General features: G+C 36.2%; 1 protein-coding gene across 3 annotated transcripts in view; it reads right to left on the bottom strand.

Moving 5' to 3' along the window:
• Positions 1-218: 218 nt before the first annotated feature.
• LOC110028575 (E3 ubiquitin-protein ligase UPL1-like) overlaps positions 219-16,592 on the bottom strand; it is a 54,975-nt gene continuing 38,601 nt past the window's right edge. Inside the window, exons 6-16 of one of the 3 annotated variants that reach the window (XM_020730481.1) lie at positions 15,667-15,862; positions 15,293-15,582; positions 14,922-15,211; positions 9,530-10,628; positions 9,296-9,442; positions 9,122-9,202; positions 2,416-2,641; positions 2,158-2,297; positions 1,364-1,470; positions 1,116-1,268; positions 219-492 (exon numbers count right to left, since the gene is read on the bottom strand). In XM_020730481.1, coding sequence (XP_020586140.1) covers positions 1,166-1,268; positions 1,364-1,470; positions 2,158-2,297; positions 2,416-2,641; positions 9,122-9,202; positions 9,296-9,442; positions 9,530-10,628; positions 14,922-15,211; positions 15,293-15,582; positions 15,667-15,862 — 2,679 coding nt within the window. In that variant the 3' untranslated portion in view covers positions 219-492; positions 1,116-1,165. Of the gene's footprint in view, positions 498-1,115; positions 1,269-1,363; positions 1,471-2,157; positions 2,298-2,415; positions 2,642-9,121; positions 9,203-9,295; positions 9,443-9,529; positions 10,629-10,669; positions 11,441-14,921; positions 15,212-15,292; positions 15,583-15,666; positions 15,863-16,592 lie in introns of those variants that run through there. The other 2 variants (XM_020730480.1, XM_020730482.1) reach the window with 2 other exon arrangements.

Below are 16,592 nucleotides of genomic sequence, written 5' to 3' on the forward strand. Positions count from 1 at the left end.
ATTTGTATTAGTTGAGTTATTATAAATATCAATTTTTCCTTTCATCATGAGAGCATGACGTCTATCCTCAAAGCCATTTCCATAAATTTCTTCTTTAAAGGAGTAAAGGAGCAATGAATATAATCGAAATTTTAATTTAAATTCCTCTTTCCCAGTTTCTGCTAGCGACCCTTACAAATCAAAACACGAAGCATCCCAACCTTTAAATAATGCAGGAACAAGTGTAGTAGCACATTGAATTAAATAATTAATTAAATATTAAAAAAACATATATATATATATATATATTGTTTGTCTAGAACAAGGCCTTAGAAAAGCAACCAAAAAGAAGGGAGGAACACAGAGCAGCAGCCATAGAAAGTCAAGAATACCTGCGGAGCAATCACCCGCACAATCAGAGGTTTTTCTGGAAAGCCAGCTTTGTGTTCGGGCCAACTAGAATCAAAAGCCCAGAACAACAGCAGGCCCCTTCCATCCGCCTAACAGCTGCTTCTGTTCTGCACAGTAAATAAAATGGCTAAGAAACACATAATTAAGTGATCTGCAACTAAATAAACAAATAACCAAAAAGAAATATAAGGGGGGGTCTTTACACTCAGCACACAATTCTTATGTATGTACATATCCAACATCCAAATTTTTATAATTATATGCATAGCACTCAAATTTTTAAAATCATAAAAAAAGTACTACTATCACCTACTTTCAAATAGTGAAATACACGTCTCCATGCATAGGTTTATCACACCAAAGTGTTATAAATATAAATATTGAAGTTTAGGTGTTAGATACGTAAATACATAAGAATCTTGTGTTATGCAAATTTCCTGAAGCACAATTATATTTGGCATTTTGACTGGATAAATGCTATAAACATTCAACCAAAGGGTGATCTCATACAGTTTATTATGTCTCCTCAGAGTAGCTTTCTTCAATGAAGCATTCATTCTGTTACATTGTCAAAGTGTGGCTAAACTTCTTCTTTCAAAAAGAAAAGGTAACTTTGACATATATATAACAGGAGAAAGGCCATCTCATCATCTTGCTGATCTATTCATCAGAAGAATACTGAAACTGAAAAAATTTACACACTATAAAACTATAACGAATCTAACCTGTACAAGAAAAACAGGAAAAAGGAAGGCCTTTACAAAGCAAAACCAAGTCAACCGAAGCCAAAACCTTCACTAGCTTCATGGATGGCAAGCAACAAACGTTCTTCTAATTGCTCCTTGGATGAATATTCGGGTAAGTCGAGCTGGTTGAAACTGTGTGCATAAGTGAACATGATAAGCAAAGGGGATTAAGGAATCTAAAAAGTTTAAAAATAGGAGCAACAAAAGCATTCAGTATAAAAAATAACCAGGTATGGGCGGATGGAAGTCTCTCAGGAGCACCATATGCCTTGTGGATTTGAAACTTTTGGGAGCCAGATATTCCCTGTAATGCCTTGAATCCTTCCAATGGAACCTAAATTCCCAAAAGAAATTTTGATCAGAGAGATTATGCAGAAAACACCTCCCAATAACTGCCACACGATCTGTAAATGAAGCATTTTATGATACAGAGATTTCTCCCATCTTCCTGTCCCTCAAAATCACATCTAATTTGACATTCTCAAAAAGTAATCATGCCTATGTTAGCGCTTTTTAATTTTCCTACACTTAGATTAAAAATAAACAACATTGCTAGCTTGACAACATTTTTATAACTACTGATACACACAACAAAATTTTTTTAGGGGGTACTTAAATAGATACCACCAATTCCTATGTCTTTACATACCTAACAACTATATTTACTTCTAACATTTATACCACCCAAATCTTTCATATCACATCAGAAACACCACATTTTTAACTTTTAAAAAGTTAAATACATCTTTTCATGCATAGGTAAGGTTGTGTGCATGTAAAAATTGAAATTTAGATGTTAGGTACAGAATTACATAGGAATTGAGTGGTATGTATGCAAATCTTCCTTTTTTATGTTGCGTGACCATACTTCAGATCATGTTCAGCAACCTCCATAAAAAAGGGCAGCCCAAGATTAAGATCACGGCCTCCAAGACAACTTCCATTTAGAGGGAAGACAGTTGCCAAACCGCATTAGAGAACAAGAATGCTAATGGAATAAACAGTCAGAAAACGCCATTACCTTTGATGTTCCAGTCACAAACTGCAAAAATCTCGCCATGTCTTCCTTGTTAAATAATTTAACTACCTCCCAGAACCAATGAACTACAGTTGATGCTGTGGTATAGCCGGTGTACTCAGTGTTGGCTTTTAGATCATCAACTGAAGCGATGCACAAGTCAATAAAACTTAGAAAGGTCACAAGAAATTTATGATACAGACTGCTGCAACAAAGCGCTGACAATCTGGAAACCATGAATAAGCATCAAATACCACTGACCATCAATTTCCGGAAGTCCACTGATCAGAAGTTCAAGCTCCTTGTCATTAAATATTGAAATGAGATCCCGCGGAACTAATTCATCGAAACCTTGCAGGAAGGAATTTATTTGAGGACGAATGGCTGTACTCAACCTGTGTTCTGCTACAAGGTCCACATACTCATTCTTTGTCTCTTCAGTTACCCTGATATTCCTCCCTCCAGGTTTAAGCTCGTAATCAGTAACCTTCACCAGATTTTAAAGAAATTCCTTAGAATAACATGATCAAGTTTATCAAGTCAAAGAAAACTTTTACAAATTCTAAAAGTTTTGTTAGGATAAAAATATTCAGCACAAAAGAAGAAAACAAACACAACATAATTCGTTAGCATGACTGCAAAAAATTTAAGCTATTCAAAGAGATCTACCAAAGTCTAATACCACAACAATCAAAATATTCTCCAACACATCGAGAGGAGTAATGAAAAGATTATATTTCATTCATTTTTTGGAAATATGGACAAAACAATAACTTCATCAACAATTGGAGATAGGAAGAAGCGAACTGCCTGCTGCACTAGTCTTTTTTCAAAGCTGAAAGCCCAAAACTTCCGATGCTTTATAAAGTTTAAGCAAGCACTATCATAGCCACTTCAGTTCTCTCTATTGAAACAAGAAATACCTCCTCGCAAAGGTCAAAGACTCCTACCTCCTATAACAAAAGACAAAAACACTACAAAGAAAAAGACAACCAGTATCACAGCCATTAATGTTCTTTCTGCTAAAAACTAGAAACTTCTCCTCAGATGGATCTAAGATTCTTCCCCATAAAAATGGACATAAAACTCCTTTTCTCAGTTGCTACAGAGCTTCGGTTGCCATATTTTTCCACTGGCTACAACGTTCATGTCACTACAGTAGACTAGTTGCAATAATGCATACTATAGTAGCTAAACCTTGCTACAATGGCAGTTGACTACACTTCGTTTTGCATGAGTATTACCGTGTATAACTTTCTATGCTTGGGATGCTAGAGTAAAGCAAAAGGGGATACATAAAGATGAGAATCTACACGAGTTTGAAAACTCCAATAACACCACATGCAAGAAGATAAGATCTCACAAACCTATCATAATTAAGCACATGATTTAGATTCTCACGTTATTCTTGACTCAGAACAAACTAAAATTAAATCTCATTCTAGAATTTATAATAACAAGAATTATTGCATGCCATATTAAAACAAATCTATTTAAAAAGAAAAACTTCATATCGCCCAACCATTTCTCTCTTAGAAATTAATTTTCAATGTACTTAGAGAAACATCACCCCAAAGAATATTTTTGAACTCTCAAAGCCTGGAGGGCTAAGCATTGCACAAATTCACCCAATCAATATTATGTTTTATCCGAACGCCTGCGAAAAATATCAACACACATGTTGCACTCTTAAAAAGTTCCATCAATATCGAGTGTTTACTTGCCACTAAATTCATACCTCCAAACGAGTTATGTCCTTCCTCTAGGTATTGCACAAGTAATACAGCTGTGAGAAATAAAACTCAAAATTCATCTAAAAATCATTTGAAATTTGAGTCAGATCAATATCAGCTTATCATGCTAATGTTAATTAACAAGCCAAGGTATTTGGCTTGAACCTAATTTTGAATAGAGCTTAAACACAGGTGAGTCGCATATTAATTGATTCAAGCCAGCACAAATAAAATAATATATAAAATATTTTTGCTTAGTCCAATGGTTTAATGAAACTTACATTCATACAAATGACTGTGAAACTATACTCAGAGCCTACATGGCAACGCAGCATGGTCCACAAAACATATTACTTGTTTCTGTGAAATAAAAAGAAGTGATCATAATCATTAGTTTTGATCAGAAGATTAATATTTCATAATAAATCTAATACAATATACATATACCCTAATCTAACGCCTAAACAAAAGGTGGAGATGACAGCCCAATGAACTTAAAATCCCTTAATCACTCTCCCAAATCTTGCCCGACCCAATTTTACAATATAACTTTTCCTACCCTCTCTCATATCTCACCCTTTGCTTGCAACCCCACATAGTTTCAACTTTTACCCTTTCTCATCGCTCACCCTAGCCTCTACTAATTCCATCTCCTCTTATATCTCTGGCAATCTTGCCTGATCTTCTCTCGTCCACAACTCCCAATTTATGGCCCCATATCTCTTCTAATAAAAATTTTTGCTTGTCATTCAACCCCTAATCTAAAATCATATTAATTTACCTAGCCTTATTTAAACTTCTTATATTGTTTATATGTTTATTTTCAATTACCTGTGCTTCGATTTTATTTACGAGCCATTCCTTTTTTTTTTCCTAGAAAGATCTAATATCTTAAAACTTTGACGAGCTTGGGTTTTCCTATCTCCATGCATGCACATCTTGGCATTGTTTGTAACTGAAATAGAAAAATTTTTAAAAATAAATATAAAAATCGATTAGATGTATAACCTTTGAGCGGTTCGACTATTAGAAGACGAAGAGAGACTCTTTTCGTTGGTAGCTTGCAGAGATCAGGCGAGAATGAGAAAAAGTGCAAGAGCAGAAAAAATTGAAGGTGGTGTCATTTCCGGTCCTAGCTTGCAACTTCCTCGAGGAGTTTCACATCCGATGCCATCGTTGAGCCAAGGAGAAGCCATCATGCCCTAATACGAAAGAAAAAGAAGAAGAGCAAAGGAAGCCTTAATAGAAGAAGAAGCCGAAGGAGGAAGGATTCTGCGGCTTTCCCTATCATGTGAAACTTACCACGCTCGATCGGCTAGGAGCAATAGAGCAGGGAGGAGATTGACTCGCCTTTAGGGTTTAAGTCAGACCCCATTCCTAGCCATGTGAAGGAAGGGAGGAGGCGTTGTTGTGTTGTTGTTGGAGTTGAGCCATGCTCGAAGGAAGCGGAGCTCGATCCCTTTCTAAGGAGAAGCTCACATGCTGTGGGAAGAGGGAGCTTGTGCGTGTGTGTTGGAAGGAGAAAATTTACTGTCCGAATGCAGCTCTACGTGCGGACCCCAATAATATGTCGTCACGTATGCTACATCGCGGATGTTTTTTCGGGGTTATTAAAGTGGAACCACGGAACTTATTTTAGAGTTATTTCGGGGTTATTGAAGAGAAACTCATACATGTCACTTAATAACTCCAAAATAATCCTGAAATAACCTCAGCGCTTCCACTTCAATAACCCCGAAATAACATCGCGGAGGTTATTTCGAGAGCAACTCATATATTCCACTTCAATAAACCCAAAATAGCCCATAAATAACTTGAAAATAACCTTCGCGGTGTTATTTCGAGGTTATTGAAGAGAAACTCATATATTCCACTTCAATAATCCCGAAATAACACTGCGAAGGTTATTCCAAGTTTATTATGGAGTCCACAGTTCCACTTTAATATCTTTTTAGGTGGGCCCGAAATAACACCACGGAGAGCTATGTTCGGAGCCCGGACAGAAAATTTTTATGCTAGAAGGGCAGTCAGTTGAAGGATTTAAAGATAATTTTAAGATTTTTAATAAAATCATTATATATATATATATATATCTGTGTGTGTGTGTGAGCACGTGTTTAATGAAAAGTTTTATTGAATCAAGACTCTAAGTAATGAAACTTTGGCCTGGAATGAGAAGTTGGTGAAGTGTGCGAGCAAAGAGAGGGAGATCAATTCGAGAAGCTTAGGAGGTAAATGTTAATATTTATATTTTTATTAGAATAAATTATATAATTCTTTAAATTAATGTTATTGAATTTTATTTAATTAGGAAGTGTGAAAATATACTGATAAATCTTTGGGTTTCGAGGAAGAAGGCAAAAAAATTTGAAGTAAAAAGAGGTTAGTCTTCTTAATCATAAAATCCTCACATAGTTAAATTATTATCGATTATTAAATATTACTTTAGAAAATATATGAGTTTTAATTTGGTGAATTGATTTAAAGATGCAATGAGTATTAATTGAAGAATAAGAAAAGAGTCATCCAAGTGAAAAATAAAGACATTCAGGTTTCAGGAGAGTGATTATTTTCTTATGTATTAAATTAAGGTGTTATTAAATAAGGAACTGCATTATTGCTTCATAGAATGCTTTTATAATCAGAGACATGGTCTGAATTAAAAAAATTTATGAAAATAATGAAGTGAAATGAAAAAGGATAAAGGCAGTTTCAATGACCTTATATAGAAGTAATTAAAAAAAGTGATATGTAAAAGCTATAGTCAATCATTATTACTTCCAGATGATACGGCAGAGTATATGATGTACCCGTGCAGGATAAAAAAAATAAAAATAATAAAGTTGTATCTTCGGGCACAAAATTTGAGGGTACATATGGGTAAAATTTTGAGCATAACTTCAAATATGAAGGTAATCTTGATAAGTCTCATAAAAAAGTTAAAGGTGTAAATACTTAAAATAAAATGAGAATGCATAAATTTAAAATGAAAGCTTGCAGTTTTATGAAGTAACGAACTACATTTCCTCTGGTCATTCATACATGGCATTTGTATATGAATTTAATAATATTAAAATTAAAATTGCTCACTAAGTTGTGAAAACTTAGTATTGAATTTAATTGTCTTTCAGAAAAAAAAAAAGTAGATTGATATGTCTAACAAAAGAGATTAAATTTACAGAAGGATGAGTACTGTTGATAGATATTATGATTGTAGTTGTTTTGTACTATTAACTTCTGTGCAGAGATATTGGTGTATGTGTGGATTGAAATGCTTTACTTGCAAGGTATGTAGTTATTTCTGGGTATTTTGATTTGTGTAGTGCGCTTTGTAGTTTCTTAATAGCTCATTTATATATATTGGAAGTTTGAAAATCTATGGAAATTAAAATAAAATTTAATACAATCCGATGACTGTCCTTATCTTTGTTAATTCTGAGCTATCAGGTCGGGATGTCACATTGATATCTCTTGTTTGGCCATAGACATTAGTTTTTGGTACATGCATTCCAAGTCATAACATCCTCTTTTATTATTGAGTTCTCTCTCTCTCTATCTCTCTCTCTCTCTTAGGTTGAATAATGTGCATGCTTCAACAATCCAGAGTTTCGTCTTAATGATTATGGAAGCATACTTCTAATTTACGATATGGAATGAGAGCATTTAAAGAACCTTTAGGAGCCCCTAGCTAGCTCTTCCCCTAATCTTCAATGCATGCATGTTAGTATATGAAAGTTCGGTCATATCTTATTCTTGATTTTCATGTTTTAATCCGTTTTTGTTAATTGCAAATTTGTTTGTTTGCAGGTAAAGTGGCACACCAAGTTTTACTAATTTGCTAAGAGGCTAACGAAATAGCAGTACATTAAGATTGACTAATCTAATATACACGAAACAAATGTATGTCAAAATTTCTCTATGATCATTGTTCTAAATATCAATCTTTTTTTTTTTAAACTATGTACAAATTCTAGATGATTTAGTTCTTAATAGCTTTGATTGTTATCGCTTAACATAGATATTTTATAATCCATGCTCTTCCATTATGCTTGCAATTGTGTTGGCTTGAGTGACTAATGATCCCAATCCACACATAATGCAAACACATAATAATGTCTTTATCATCCTCGCGTTCTTGTACTTCACCGTTTAATGCATCACTGGCATCAGTAATGCTTCTTTTGCTTCCAGCAACGAATCTCCAAACTTCAAACCAAACTTTAACGGCAGAAGTATCTTAAACAGTGATGCTTTTCTTGAGCCTAAACCACGTAAAAATATATTCGCATATGCAAGAAAATTCATTTGCTCGAATAATTATTATTAGCGAAGTTACCATAGCAGAATTAGGACGTAAGTGAAAGGAAAAAGGTATGGGAACATTTTAAAATTGAGTTTAAATCAGGACTGAAATTTTGGCTTTAAAACGGCAGTGTAAGCATTGTTATATAAATTTAAAATATCAACAATCTAATTCCACTTCTAATATTTGTGGGGAAATTAAGAAACACCTAAAATTGGTCAAATTAAAGACATAAAGCACAACTTTTTTATTCTGAAAGGGTACAATTTGTTAATAGTGACCAAATCCAGGAAGCTTCCATTTGCATATCAAGTTCATATGATCATCATAAGATAAGACTCATCTCGGCTAAATTAATTATCAACCTTGAATTGCCATTCCTACAGCAGATCAGCCTTTCCTCAATGTGTACATAAAAGCCTTGAATCCAAACAATCAAAATTTTTCAAGACACAATAAAGAATCAGTGCATGAACTATATGAGATAGAGGAGAATAAGCTGAAAAAAGAAAAAAAAATTTGATAGAGTTGCCCTCACTAGTGATTGCTGAGCGTCTAATCAGGCAATTGGTTATACGGATCTCACTGCCGATTTTATAATTTTTCCTCACTAGTGATTGCTGAGCGTCTAATCAGGCCGTTGGTTATAGTTTTTTCTCACCCCAAGTTAGTTTTTCTCACGCCAAGTCCTCAAGGTGAAAATTTTTATGGTATAGGCAAGGTTTGAACCAAGCAAGTTGGCATGCACTTATTCAAATTGGAAGTTGCAGCATAGGATCGTTAGGTTCTGAGATCTAAATTTGAAAAAGATTTATTTCCATAGCACCTAACAAAATTTTATAAATAATAATCGAATAACGGACCACCATTAAATGCAAGTGAGTCCAGTAATTTTTTATTTAATTTTTAACAAGCAAGCAATGCTGCAAACCTCATTTTTTTCGTATAGTATTAGTTTTTCTTCATCAGCATCCATGCTAAATGTCAAGTCTGGCACGTCACTAATATCATTCTGCAGGTTATGAAAAAAAAATGCAGCTTAGGCATATTACATATTTTAACATCCACTTAAAATAAAATTAAAAAGATTAAAATGTTCACGAACCTCAAGCATCCACTTTAAGTTCTTATAGTAGTCGGGGTCAACTGCCTCAATATCATGATAAGACACTTTCACACCTAGAATGTGTTTATAGAAGGAGCGAGTAAAGTGCACATCCAAAAGTTGCCCATCAAAAAGTGCTTTTGCAACCTGCAAGTATAATTTAAATAAAGAAATTAAAGTAGACATAGCACGTTGAATGCAGTAAAATGAATCTAGAATGATGAAATTGTGTACCAGTCTACCAACAAACTTGAAATATGAAAGATGCTCTGTTTGGTATACAGAGTTGGGGTTAGGTTGAAAAGTTGCATTGTTCCCAACGGTAGTAAAAAGCAGTGCTCCCTTATCAAATATCACTCTCGAGAGAAGTTGGTACCACTCCCTAGTCAGCCCGCCAGCATCTATACCCTCTTCTCCTTGAAAATGAACCATTAACCTCCCTTTTAAATCTTGAGCCGAACGCAAGCGTAGCTGATTATACGAATCTTCCAAGATATAAGCACGCCGAATACTTACTCGCAGTGGAGCAGAAGGGTGTTGATCATGTTGCTGCCTAATACGCGAACGAAAATAAGCTCTTTTATTATCAAAATCAATAAGCCTGGGAACTTTCAACATCATAGAAAATGATTTCTCAAGAAGGCGTGGATTCTGCCTAACAAAAATATTAAGAAGGCGCCGGTGCTTTTCAACAATCCTTGCAAATGACAGAGTGCTAGTTCCATTACTCTTAGAAGGAGATGAATGTAGGAGGCCACTAAATTCTTTTTCCCCGGCAGCTGAAGTTTCATCAGCCAGCATGACTTGGTAAATCTGAAGTTTTTCACATATAATGAAAAAGGCTTCTACAAATGGCAACAACTGCTGAGTACCAGGAGGAAGAGGAGACACTGTAGAACGTCCCCCAGAAATGTGAGAAGCATCTGGAATTGATTGAGAAGGGGAAAATGTGGAATTTTGCCCCAGCTTTGCCTCGGTTGCCGTAATGCAATCACTTAAGTCCTGCCAAAGCGGCTCAAGTGCTAAATTTAAGTTGATCAAGATAGATGGCTCATCATACCCATGTCCAAACTTTTCAGGCTTTGCTCCATCAACAGTAATAAGAGCACTAAGGGTCTGCAGCACACGCAAAATTGCAGCTCCAGCCATAGAACCTGCACCTAAGGGCAACATGTGAGTGCTTCTAAATGTTGCAAGCACACCAACAGCTGAAACGCTCAAGTTACAGGCTAATTCCGCTAACTCAATTGCAAAGAACTTCCGATGAGGAGCAACAACAAAGGCCAATTTTTCCACAACATCCGCCACGAGTGAATAAACCTTTTCAGAAAGCCTGAACAGTTTAATAATAAATCAGAATACTTTCAAGAGAGAACCATAAGAATCCAACTTATCCTGAGCAAGTTAAAAGGTATGAAAACCAGAAAAGTTGAATTCCTCCATAATAATTCCAATAGACATACCAGTTGGAATTGAAAAACTGTGGCATACAGGCTATAGCAAGAGATACAGGAGTAAATTTAGAGTTGAGAATAAATGAAAAGATCAATCTGAGAACAGATAAAATTAAGGCCTCGTTTGAGACGGCGTCAGGCCTGCGTTTCATTGCAGAAACGGTTACGGGAACACAGAATTTTGTTTGATAAATCAACCTCTGCAGAAACACGTCCGATGCAACGCCATTTTTCGTAGTTCTGAGATCGCGCCTGTAGCGCTCCTTTCTGCCAATTCCACTCTCCGTTCTCTTGTTTCGGAAAGAGAAAGTCCAAAATGCACTGCAAGGACCTCCGCTTCATCCTCCATGTCTCTGTCATTCCCTTTGACATTAGAGCCAGGAGCTGCGGGTACAATGCCGCCAGAGAGCAGCAGAAAGGTGGAACGAGGAGTCCAAAGGAAACTTTGCTTGCTGCTACATCCAACTTGCGTCAATCACCACTCAAAGCTCTTAGCGACCTTTTGGGAGGAGATAGGGGGAGGAGCTGGCTTCATACACGCGTCGAAGTTGGCGCCCAAGTGAGGATAGCCATGTTGTTGCGGTTCCCAGTGCAAAAATCACAGCGATCGTCATCCTCACCGGCATAAGTGGAGGAACTCGGCAGTGAAACTACAAAGCAGGAGCAACAACTTTGCAACAGTCATCATTCCCTGGATTTGTTTTCATCAGTCGAGGAAACAAAGTTTTTTGTTAAGAGGAGTTACTGATCGGAGAAGGAGAGGAAGGATATTATAGTATTCCTATTTTAGAAAGTTATAAATGCAGACAGAAATTTTTTACAATCAGACATTAATATTAATTTATCGATTTTAAATTTCTAACACAAGTTTTGTTAAAGTTGTGTTTAAACAAACTTCTGGAAAAAGTGAAGCTCCCTCAAACAAAGCCCTAATACGTGTGTGTGTTAAGAACCTAAACTTCCTTCATGACCCTTGTGCAAGCCAAAGCCGAAAAACTCCCTCAATCTTCGCCCCTCCATCCTCCTGAATCACACAATTCACAGGATCGCCCGTGCAAGACTTCCTACACTCGTCTTGCCGCTTAGGTCACTAAACTAAGCATGCAATTCTCCCGTGCTTGCTTTTGAACTGACTTCTTGAATTACGTGAATTTCTTTTTTTTGTGCCCTGCCTTTCTGATCAAACATCCCGCTCTTGGCATTGACTTCTAGCACCACCTCTTCTCTTGATATAAGAAAAACCGAGTCTAGAGTGTTAATCCTCTTCTTGGCAGCTACCAAAGTCTTTCCCATCTTCTACTACCTACTCCTAAAAATCTCCTCATCACCTCCTCTAATTGGCAGCAACAACCATCTTCCTTCATTTCTTCTCTAGAAGGCAGCTGTCAAGCCTCATCCTTGAAATATTGCATTTTTCATTAAAAGTAAAAATGAGTACAATAAGGGAAAAAAAAAGAAAAGCCCTCAAGACTGTACAAAAGAGTCTTGTCATCTATGAGAATAGCAAAAAGCTCTGAAGATTCAGGCAACGAAGCAAAGGAAAAACTATATGAAAGAGCCCTTTGGGCAAAAATGCAATATCTCCAACATTGGTGAATAATGTAGCATGTGGTCGCCCATGTTTCCTAGCATTACATAATCTCCAACATTGGTGAATAGCAAGTTCCACCCAGTCAGTACGAAATTGTCTCTATAAAAAAAGACCTTTCAATATTAAATTTACTTTTGGTATGGTCACTATTTGCATTAGTTATTGTATTCTCTTTTGAGTTAAGTTAGCTACCTACCTATTATCATTTTAGATTTTTTTTCAAGTTAGTTTCTTATTTTTCATTCAGTTATGCCGGTTGTTAAATTTTTATCTATAAAATAGAATAAATCTTTTTTTCCATGTTTTGTTAGATATTATTTGTATAAAATCCTTTACTTTGAGAATATAAAATAGGTTTACATACTTTCTTCGCACTCTGTGTTGTCGGGCTGCATATATATTAATGACAACCATAAAAAAAAGGTTAACAATACTAGGTTCCTGGTGCAAGACCGGATGAAAAGTTGATATAAGAAACCATAATTCTAAAAGAAGGTTACACACAACCTCCAACTCACAATGGAGTTAGTCATATATCATTGCATCCAAATCTTCCTTAAAATCTATAGCCCCAGTGTAGCTCCAAATCATCATATCAACAAGGTTAGACTTTCAGAAAGCTTCTCCTAAAATGTGCTAAAATAGATGTGATAGAGAATCAAAACTGTAGAGATGAACACCAGTCTAGCGCTGCGTCGAGACAATCGCTTGGCTTAAGAAGATCATATGTGGAGCTATTTCCATAGTGACATTTCAATGGAGGTATTCTCACAATTTCATTTGATGGTGATCAGAATTTGTTTTTCCCTCGTATTCTCCATTCCCGAGTGATTGTTTTGGGATGCTTTTTGCATTTGCTGGATGGAGATGCTTGTCAATTTACCTTCGTATGGATAAACGACATTGCTTCAAGTTGCAGATGTCATTGATTGTGGTTGAAACAGATGCCTTCTCATGGCATCGACGTTTCATTTGCTATCAATCTCTATGTGACCTACGGAAAACCTCATGCGCTATCCTCTTCTTCTCTGATCTACAGTAGATTTTTTCTCCTCTCATATTCACGATCATGCTACGTATATTCCATTGTCATCTGCATTCTATGTCTCATCAGAACCACTTTGGATCCCACCTCCATCCATAATGACTTATCAAAAGGCATCAAAAGGCACCAGTTAACATCCTCGAGAAGCTACCACCTCCCCATGAGCCCCTGATGTTTCTAAAGCTTCTCTTTTACCATATCCAATGGTTGAGACTCTTTCATTTCAAACTTCATGCTCTTTTGCGAATGTGATTGATCTTTTGAATGCAAGAAAACCATAAGTTCTTATTGATTTACAAATGATTGGAGGCTACTTCGTTGTGCCCATTACCCCTTAACTTGTCATAAATAACTCTCTTTATAAGCAAATTACATCTCTCGGAGCGCAGATTAAAATGTTCCACCCATTTTAATTGTTTTGCGGATCCTCCAATCACTCTTGAATTATATTCCGATGACTATGTTTGCACTATATCAGCCAGTCTATTATTTTCACCTTGGCTTGCCGCAACAGTACATTTTATTAGGCCCTCTGTGGCTAGATTATCAATGAAACAAGATGTTATAACCCCCTTTCATAAAATAGTGTGGATTGAGTCTCCATTGTCTGGATATTTGCAGGTGAAATTTTAAAATATCCCATCTTACTGGTACTCTTGCCCTATTTTATTAGCGGAATTTTTTTATTGTTTCAAGGCCCATCCCAAGAAAAGTTTATCAAAATTTCAAATGCAGCTTCTTCCGATTAATGCTCATTATGATTCTCATTATTTGGGAGAATCATCCATCATCTATTCAAGTTGATTCCCAAAAACTAGAACTAGATTCAATCCCTCTAAAAAGGGTAGCGATGTTATTTCTACTCTTACTAGTCTCATGGTATTAATCTCTTCATCAACTATTGATATTAACATTGAGTATAATCCACAAGTTCTTGAAAGACCTCAACCCTACCCCACCTGTGAACAAAAATATGATTATTTGTCATAATAACTTTCAGATCAAATTGGAGTATTCAGAGAGTAGACTCTCGAGCAAACAACTACATAAGAAATTAAATTTCCTTACATAAGAAGGAACAAGAATTAAAAAAAAATCTATCGTCATTAACCTGTGTAAATTAGACTTCAAACCAGACAATTTAAAAGAAAACTTCATATCCAATATTTTTCTTTACACAAGTTTATGATCTGCACTATAGTATTTTATTTCTACGCTTGTATTTCTTGGTAAATGACCGCATTGTACTCATATCTTTATCTAATTAATAGATTCTGCTTTATAAAAAAGGATAGTCAAGGTGCAAGTTACATTAAAAAGGCAAACCTTCGTTATAACAGCCTAACAGGTATACCATTTACCAAAAAACTTCAAGGAATTGTTTATGGAAGGAAAGGATATTTTTAGAACAAGAACTCATTAGTAATATCTAGAAATAACATTCTAGAATAAATTTATGTCAAAACATATATTGAGTTCATAAGTACATCGAAAACTCAGAATCAAGATTTGACCAAGAAAGGTTCAAGAATTTACCCAGCATGAGCAAGAATACGGCACAGATTGCATAAAACAGGGTTAGGGAGTTGCAAAAATGTATTATGAGCGCTAAATGACTCTTCCCCATCAACGTTGAGCTGCCGATTGCTGGAATTAGGATTACCATCTTGATCACGAATCTGCTCTAGGATGGCGGAATCTCGCAGACTATTTGATGGAGTGCTATCTGCCTGAGTCACAGACCTTCCTGCTGCTAGCACATATTGACGCTGACAATCTATTTTTGCCACAGCATTGTCAACTATAACCTGTATCAAACCCATGACCTGCAGAATCAAAGCAAATGTAACACAATGCAAAACTACATCAATGATAAAATTTAATATAAACTGATAACTTGAGATTACCTGCTCAAGATGCACATTACTACGTAAAAACAAAGGTCTATTCAGAAGCTTCAAAAATAATACTAGAGGCGCATCACCCTTCTGAGAAGACTCTAAGGTTAAAGCACCATTTTGCTCACATATCCTTTCTTTAGCTTTGTCCGACCTGACTTCCGAACTGGGTTTGCATGATGAAGGCTCAGAAGGCGACAAAACTTCAAAGTTGAAAAGAATGCTTGCTACAGAAGGATGGTTTGTAGCCAAGAAAGTTAACATCTCCAGAACACGACGTGACAACAGTGGCGGAATACCTTTGCAGTAAAGCAAGTAAAAATGAAGTTAATATAACAAAAGATAAAAGCCCAAGTAAATAGAGCTAAGGAATGAACTAGTACCATTAGAACATTGTGGTCGTCCATAAATAATATTCCATTGACATCCGTAGAGACGCTGGGAGCTACTCATGGATCCAGTTAACACATCAGCTTCTGGTTGTATTATGTCAACCAAAAGAAAAACCAGATTTGCACGTGTGACATTATGTGCACATAGGTTTAACAGAAGTCTTTGGAGAAGGCCTTTCCCTAATGGCTGCAAGTAGAATACAAAATAGATGTATCAAACTAGAGCAATTTAGGCTCCCCGTCGTCTCGTTAAAGTAATAAAACTGAATGTTTCATTTGCATAAACACAATAAGTCGTGGACATAATAAGCACATTTCTCTGAGTTTTTAGATTAAGTTTGTAACACCTAAAATATGAAAATCCAGGTACAAATTTGATATATTTAAAATGTACCATAAATTTCACATCTTCCAAAATTTAATCAAAGTAATTTTATAAAATTCTACACAACGAATCGATCAATTTGATACATAGCACTATAATTTGTTAAAGATGGAGACCGATTTCGCCCTCTCCTGCCTCCCGCCTCCTCTAATTCGCGAATCGGCGTTTTCTGCTCCCTCTACTTCGCTATTTCCGGCTCCCTGCTCCCGCTCCGCTCCGGATCGCGATCCCGTCTCCGCCTCCCGTCTCCCGCGCACGCGAACAATCCCGTCTCCGCTTCCCGTCCCTTCGCCAGAAACCGCTCCCGCCTCCTCTATTTCGCGAAGCGAAGCATCCCTTCGTTTCCTTTTCTGCTTGTGATAAAAGAGAGGCTCTCCTTTAGATCTTCAAGAGGTGAAGTCACGGTGAAGGGTGATCAGGCTGAAGAGGAAGAAGGCATCGCTCTCCAAGGGCTTCTTATTCGGCCAGAAGAAGAAGGTGGTTCTTAAGGCTTCACGTTTCTTGTGGTAAATTTGGCTTAAGTGTGAAGAAA

The sequence above is a fragment of the Phalaenopsis equestris genome, unplaced genomic scaffold, assembly GCF_001263595.1.
Source record: "Phalaenopsis equestris unplaced genomic scaffold, ASM126359v1 Scaffold000515, whole genome shotgun sequence".
Classification (NCBI taxonomy): Eukaryota; Viridiplantae; Streptophyta; class Magnoliopsida; order Asparagales; family Orchidaceae; genus Phalaenopsis; species Phalaenopsis equestris.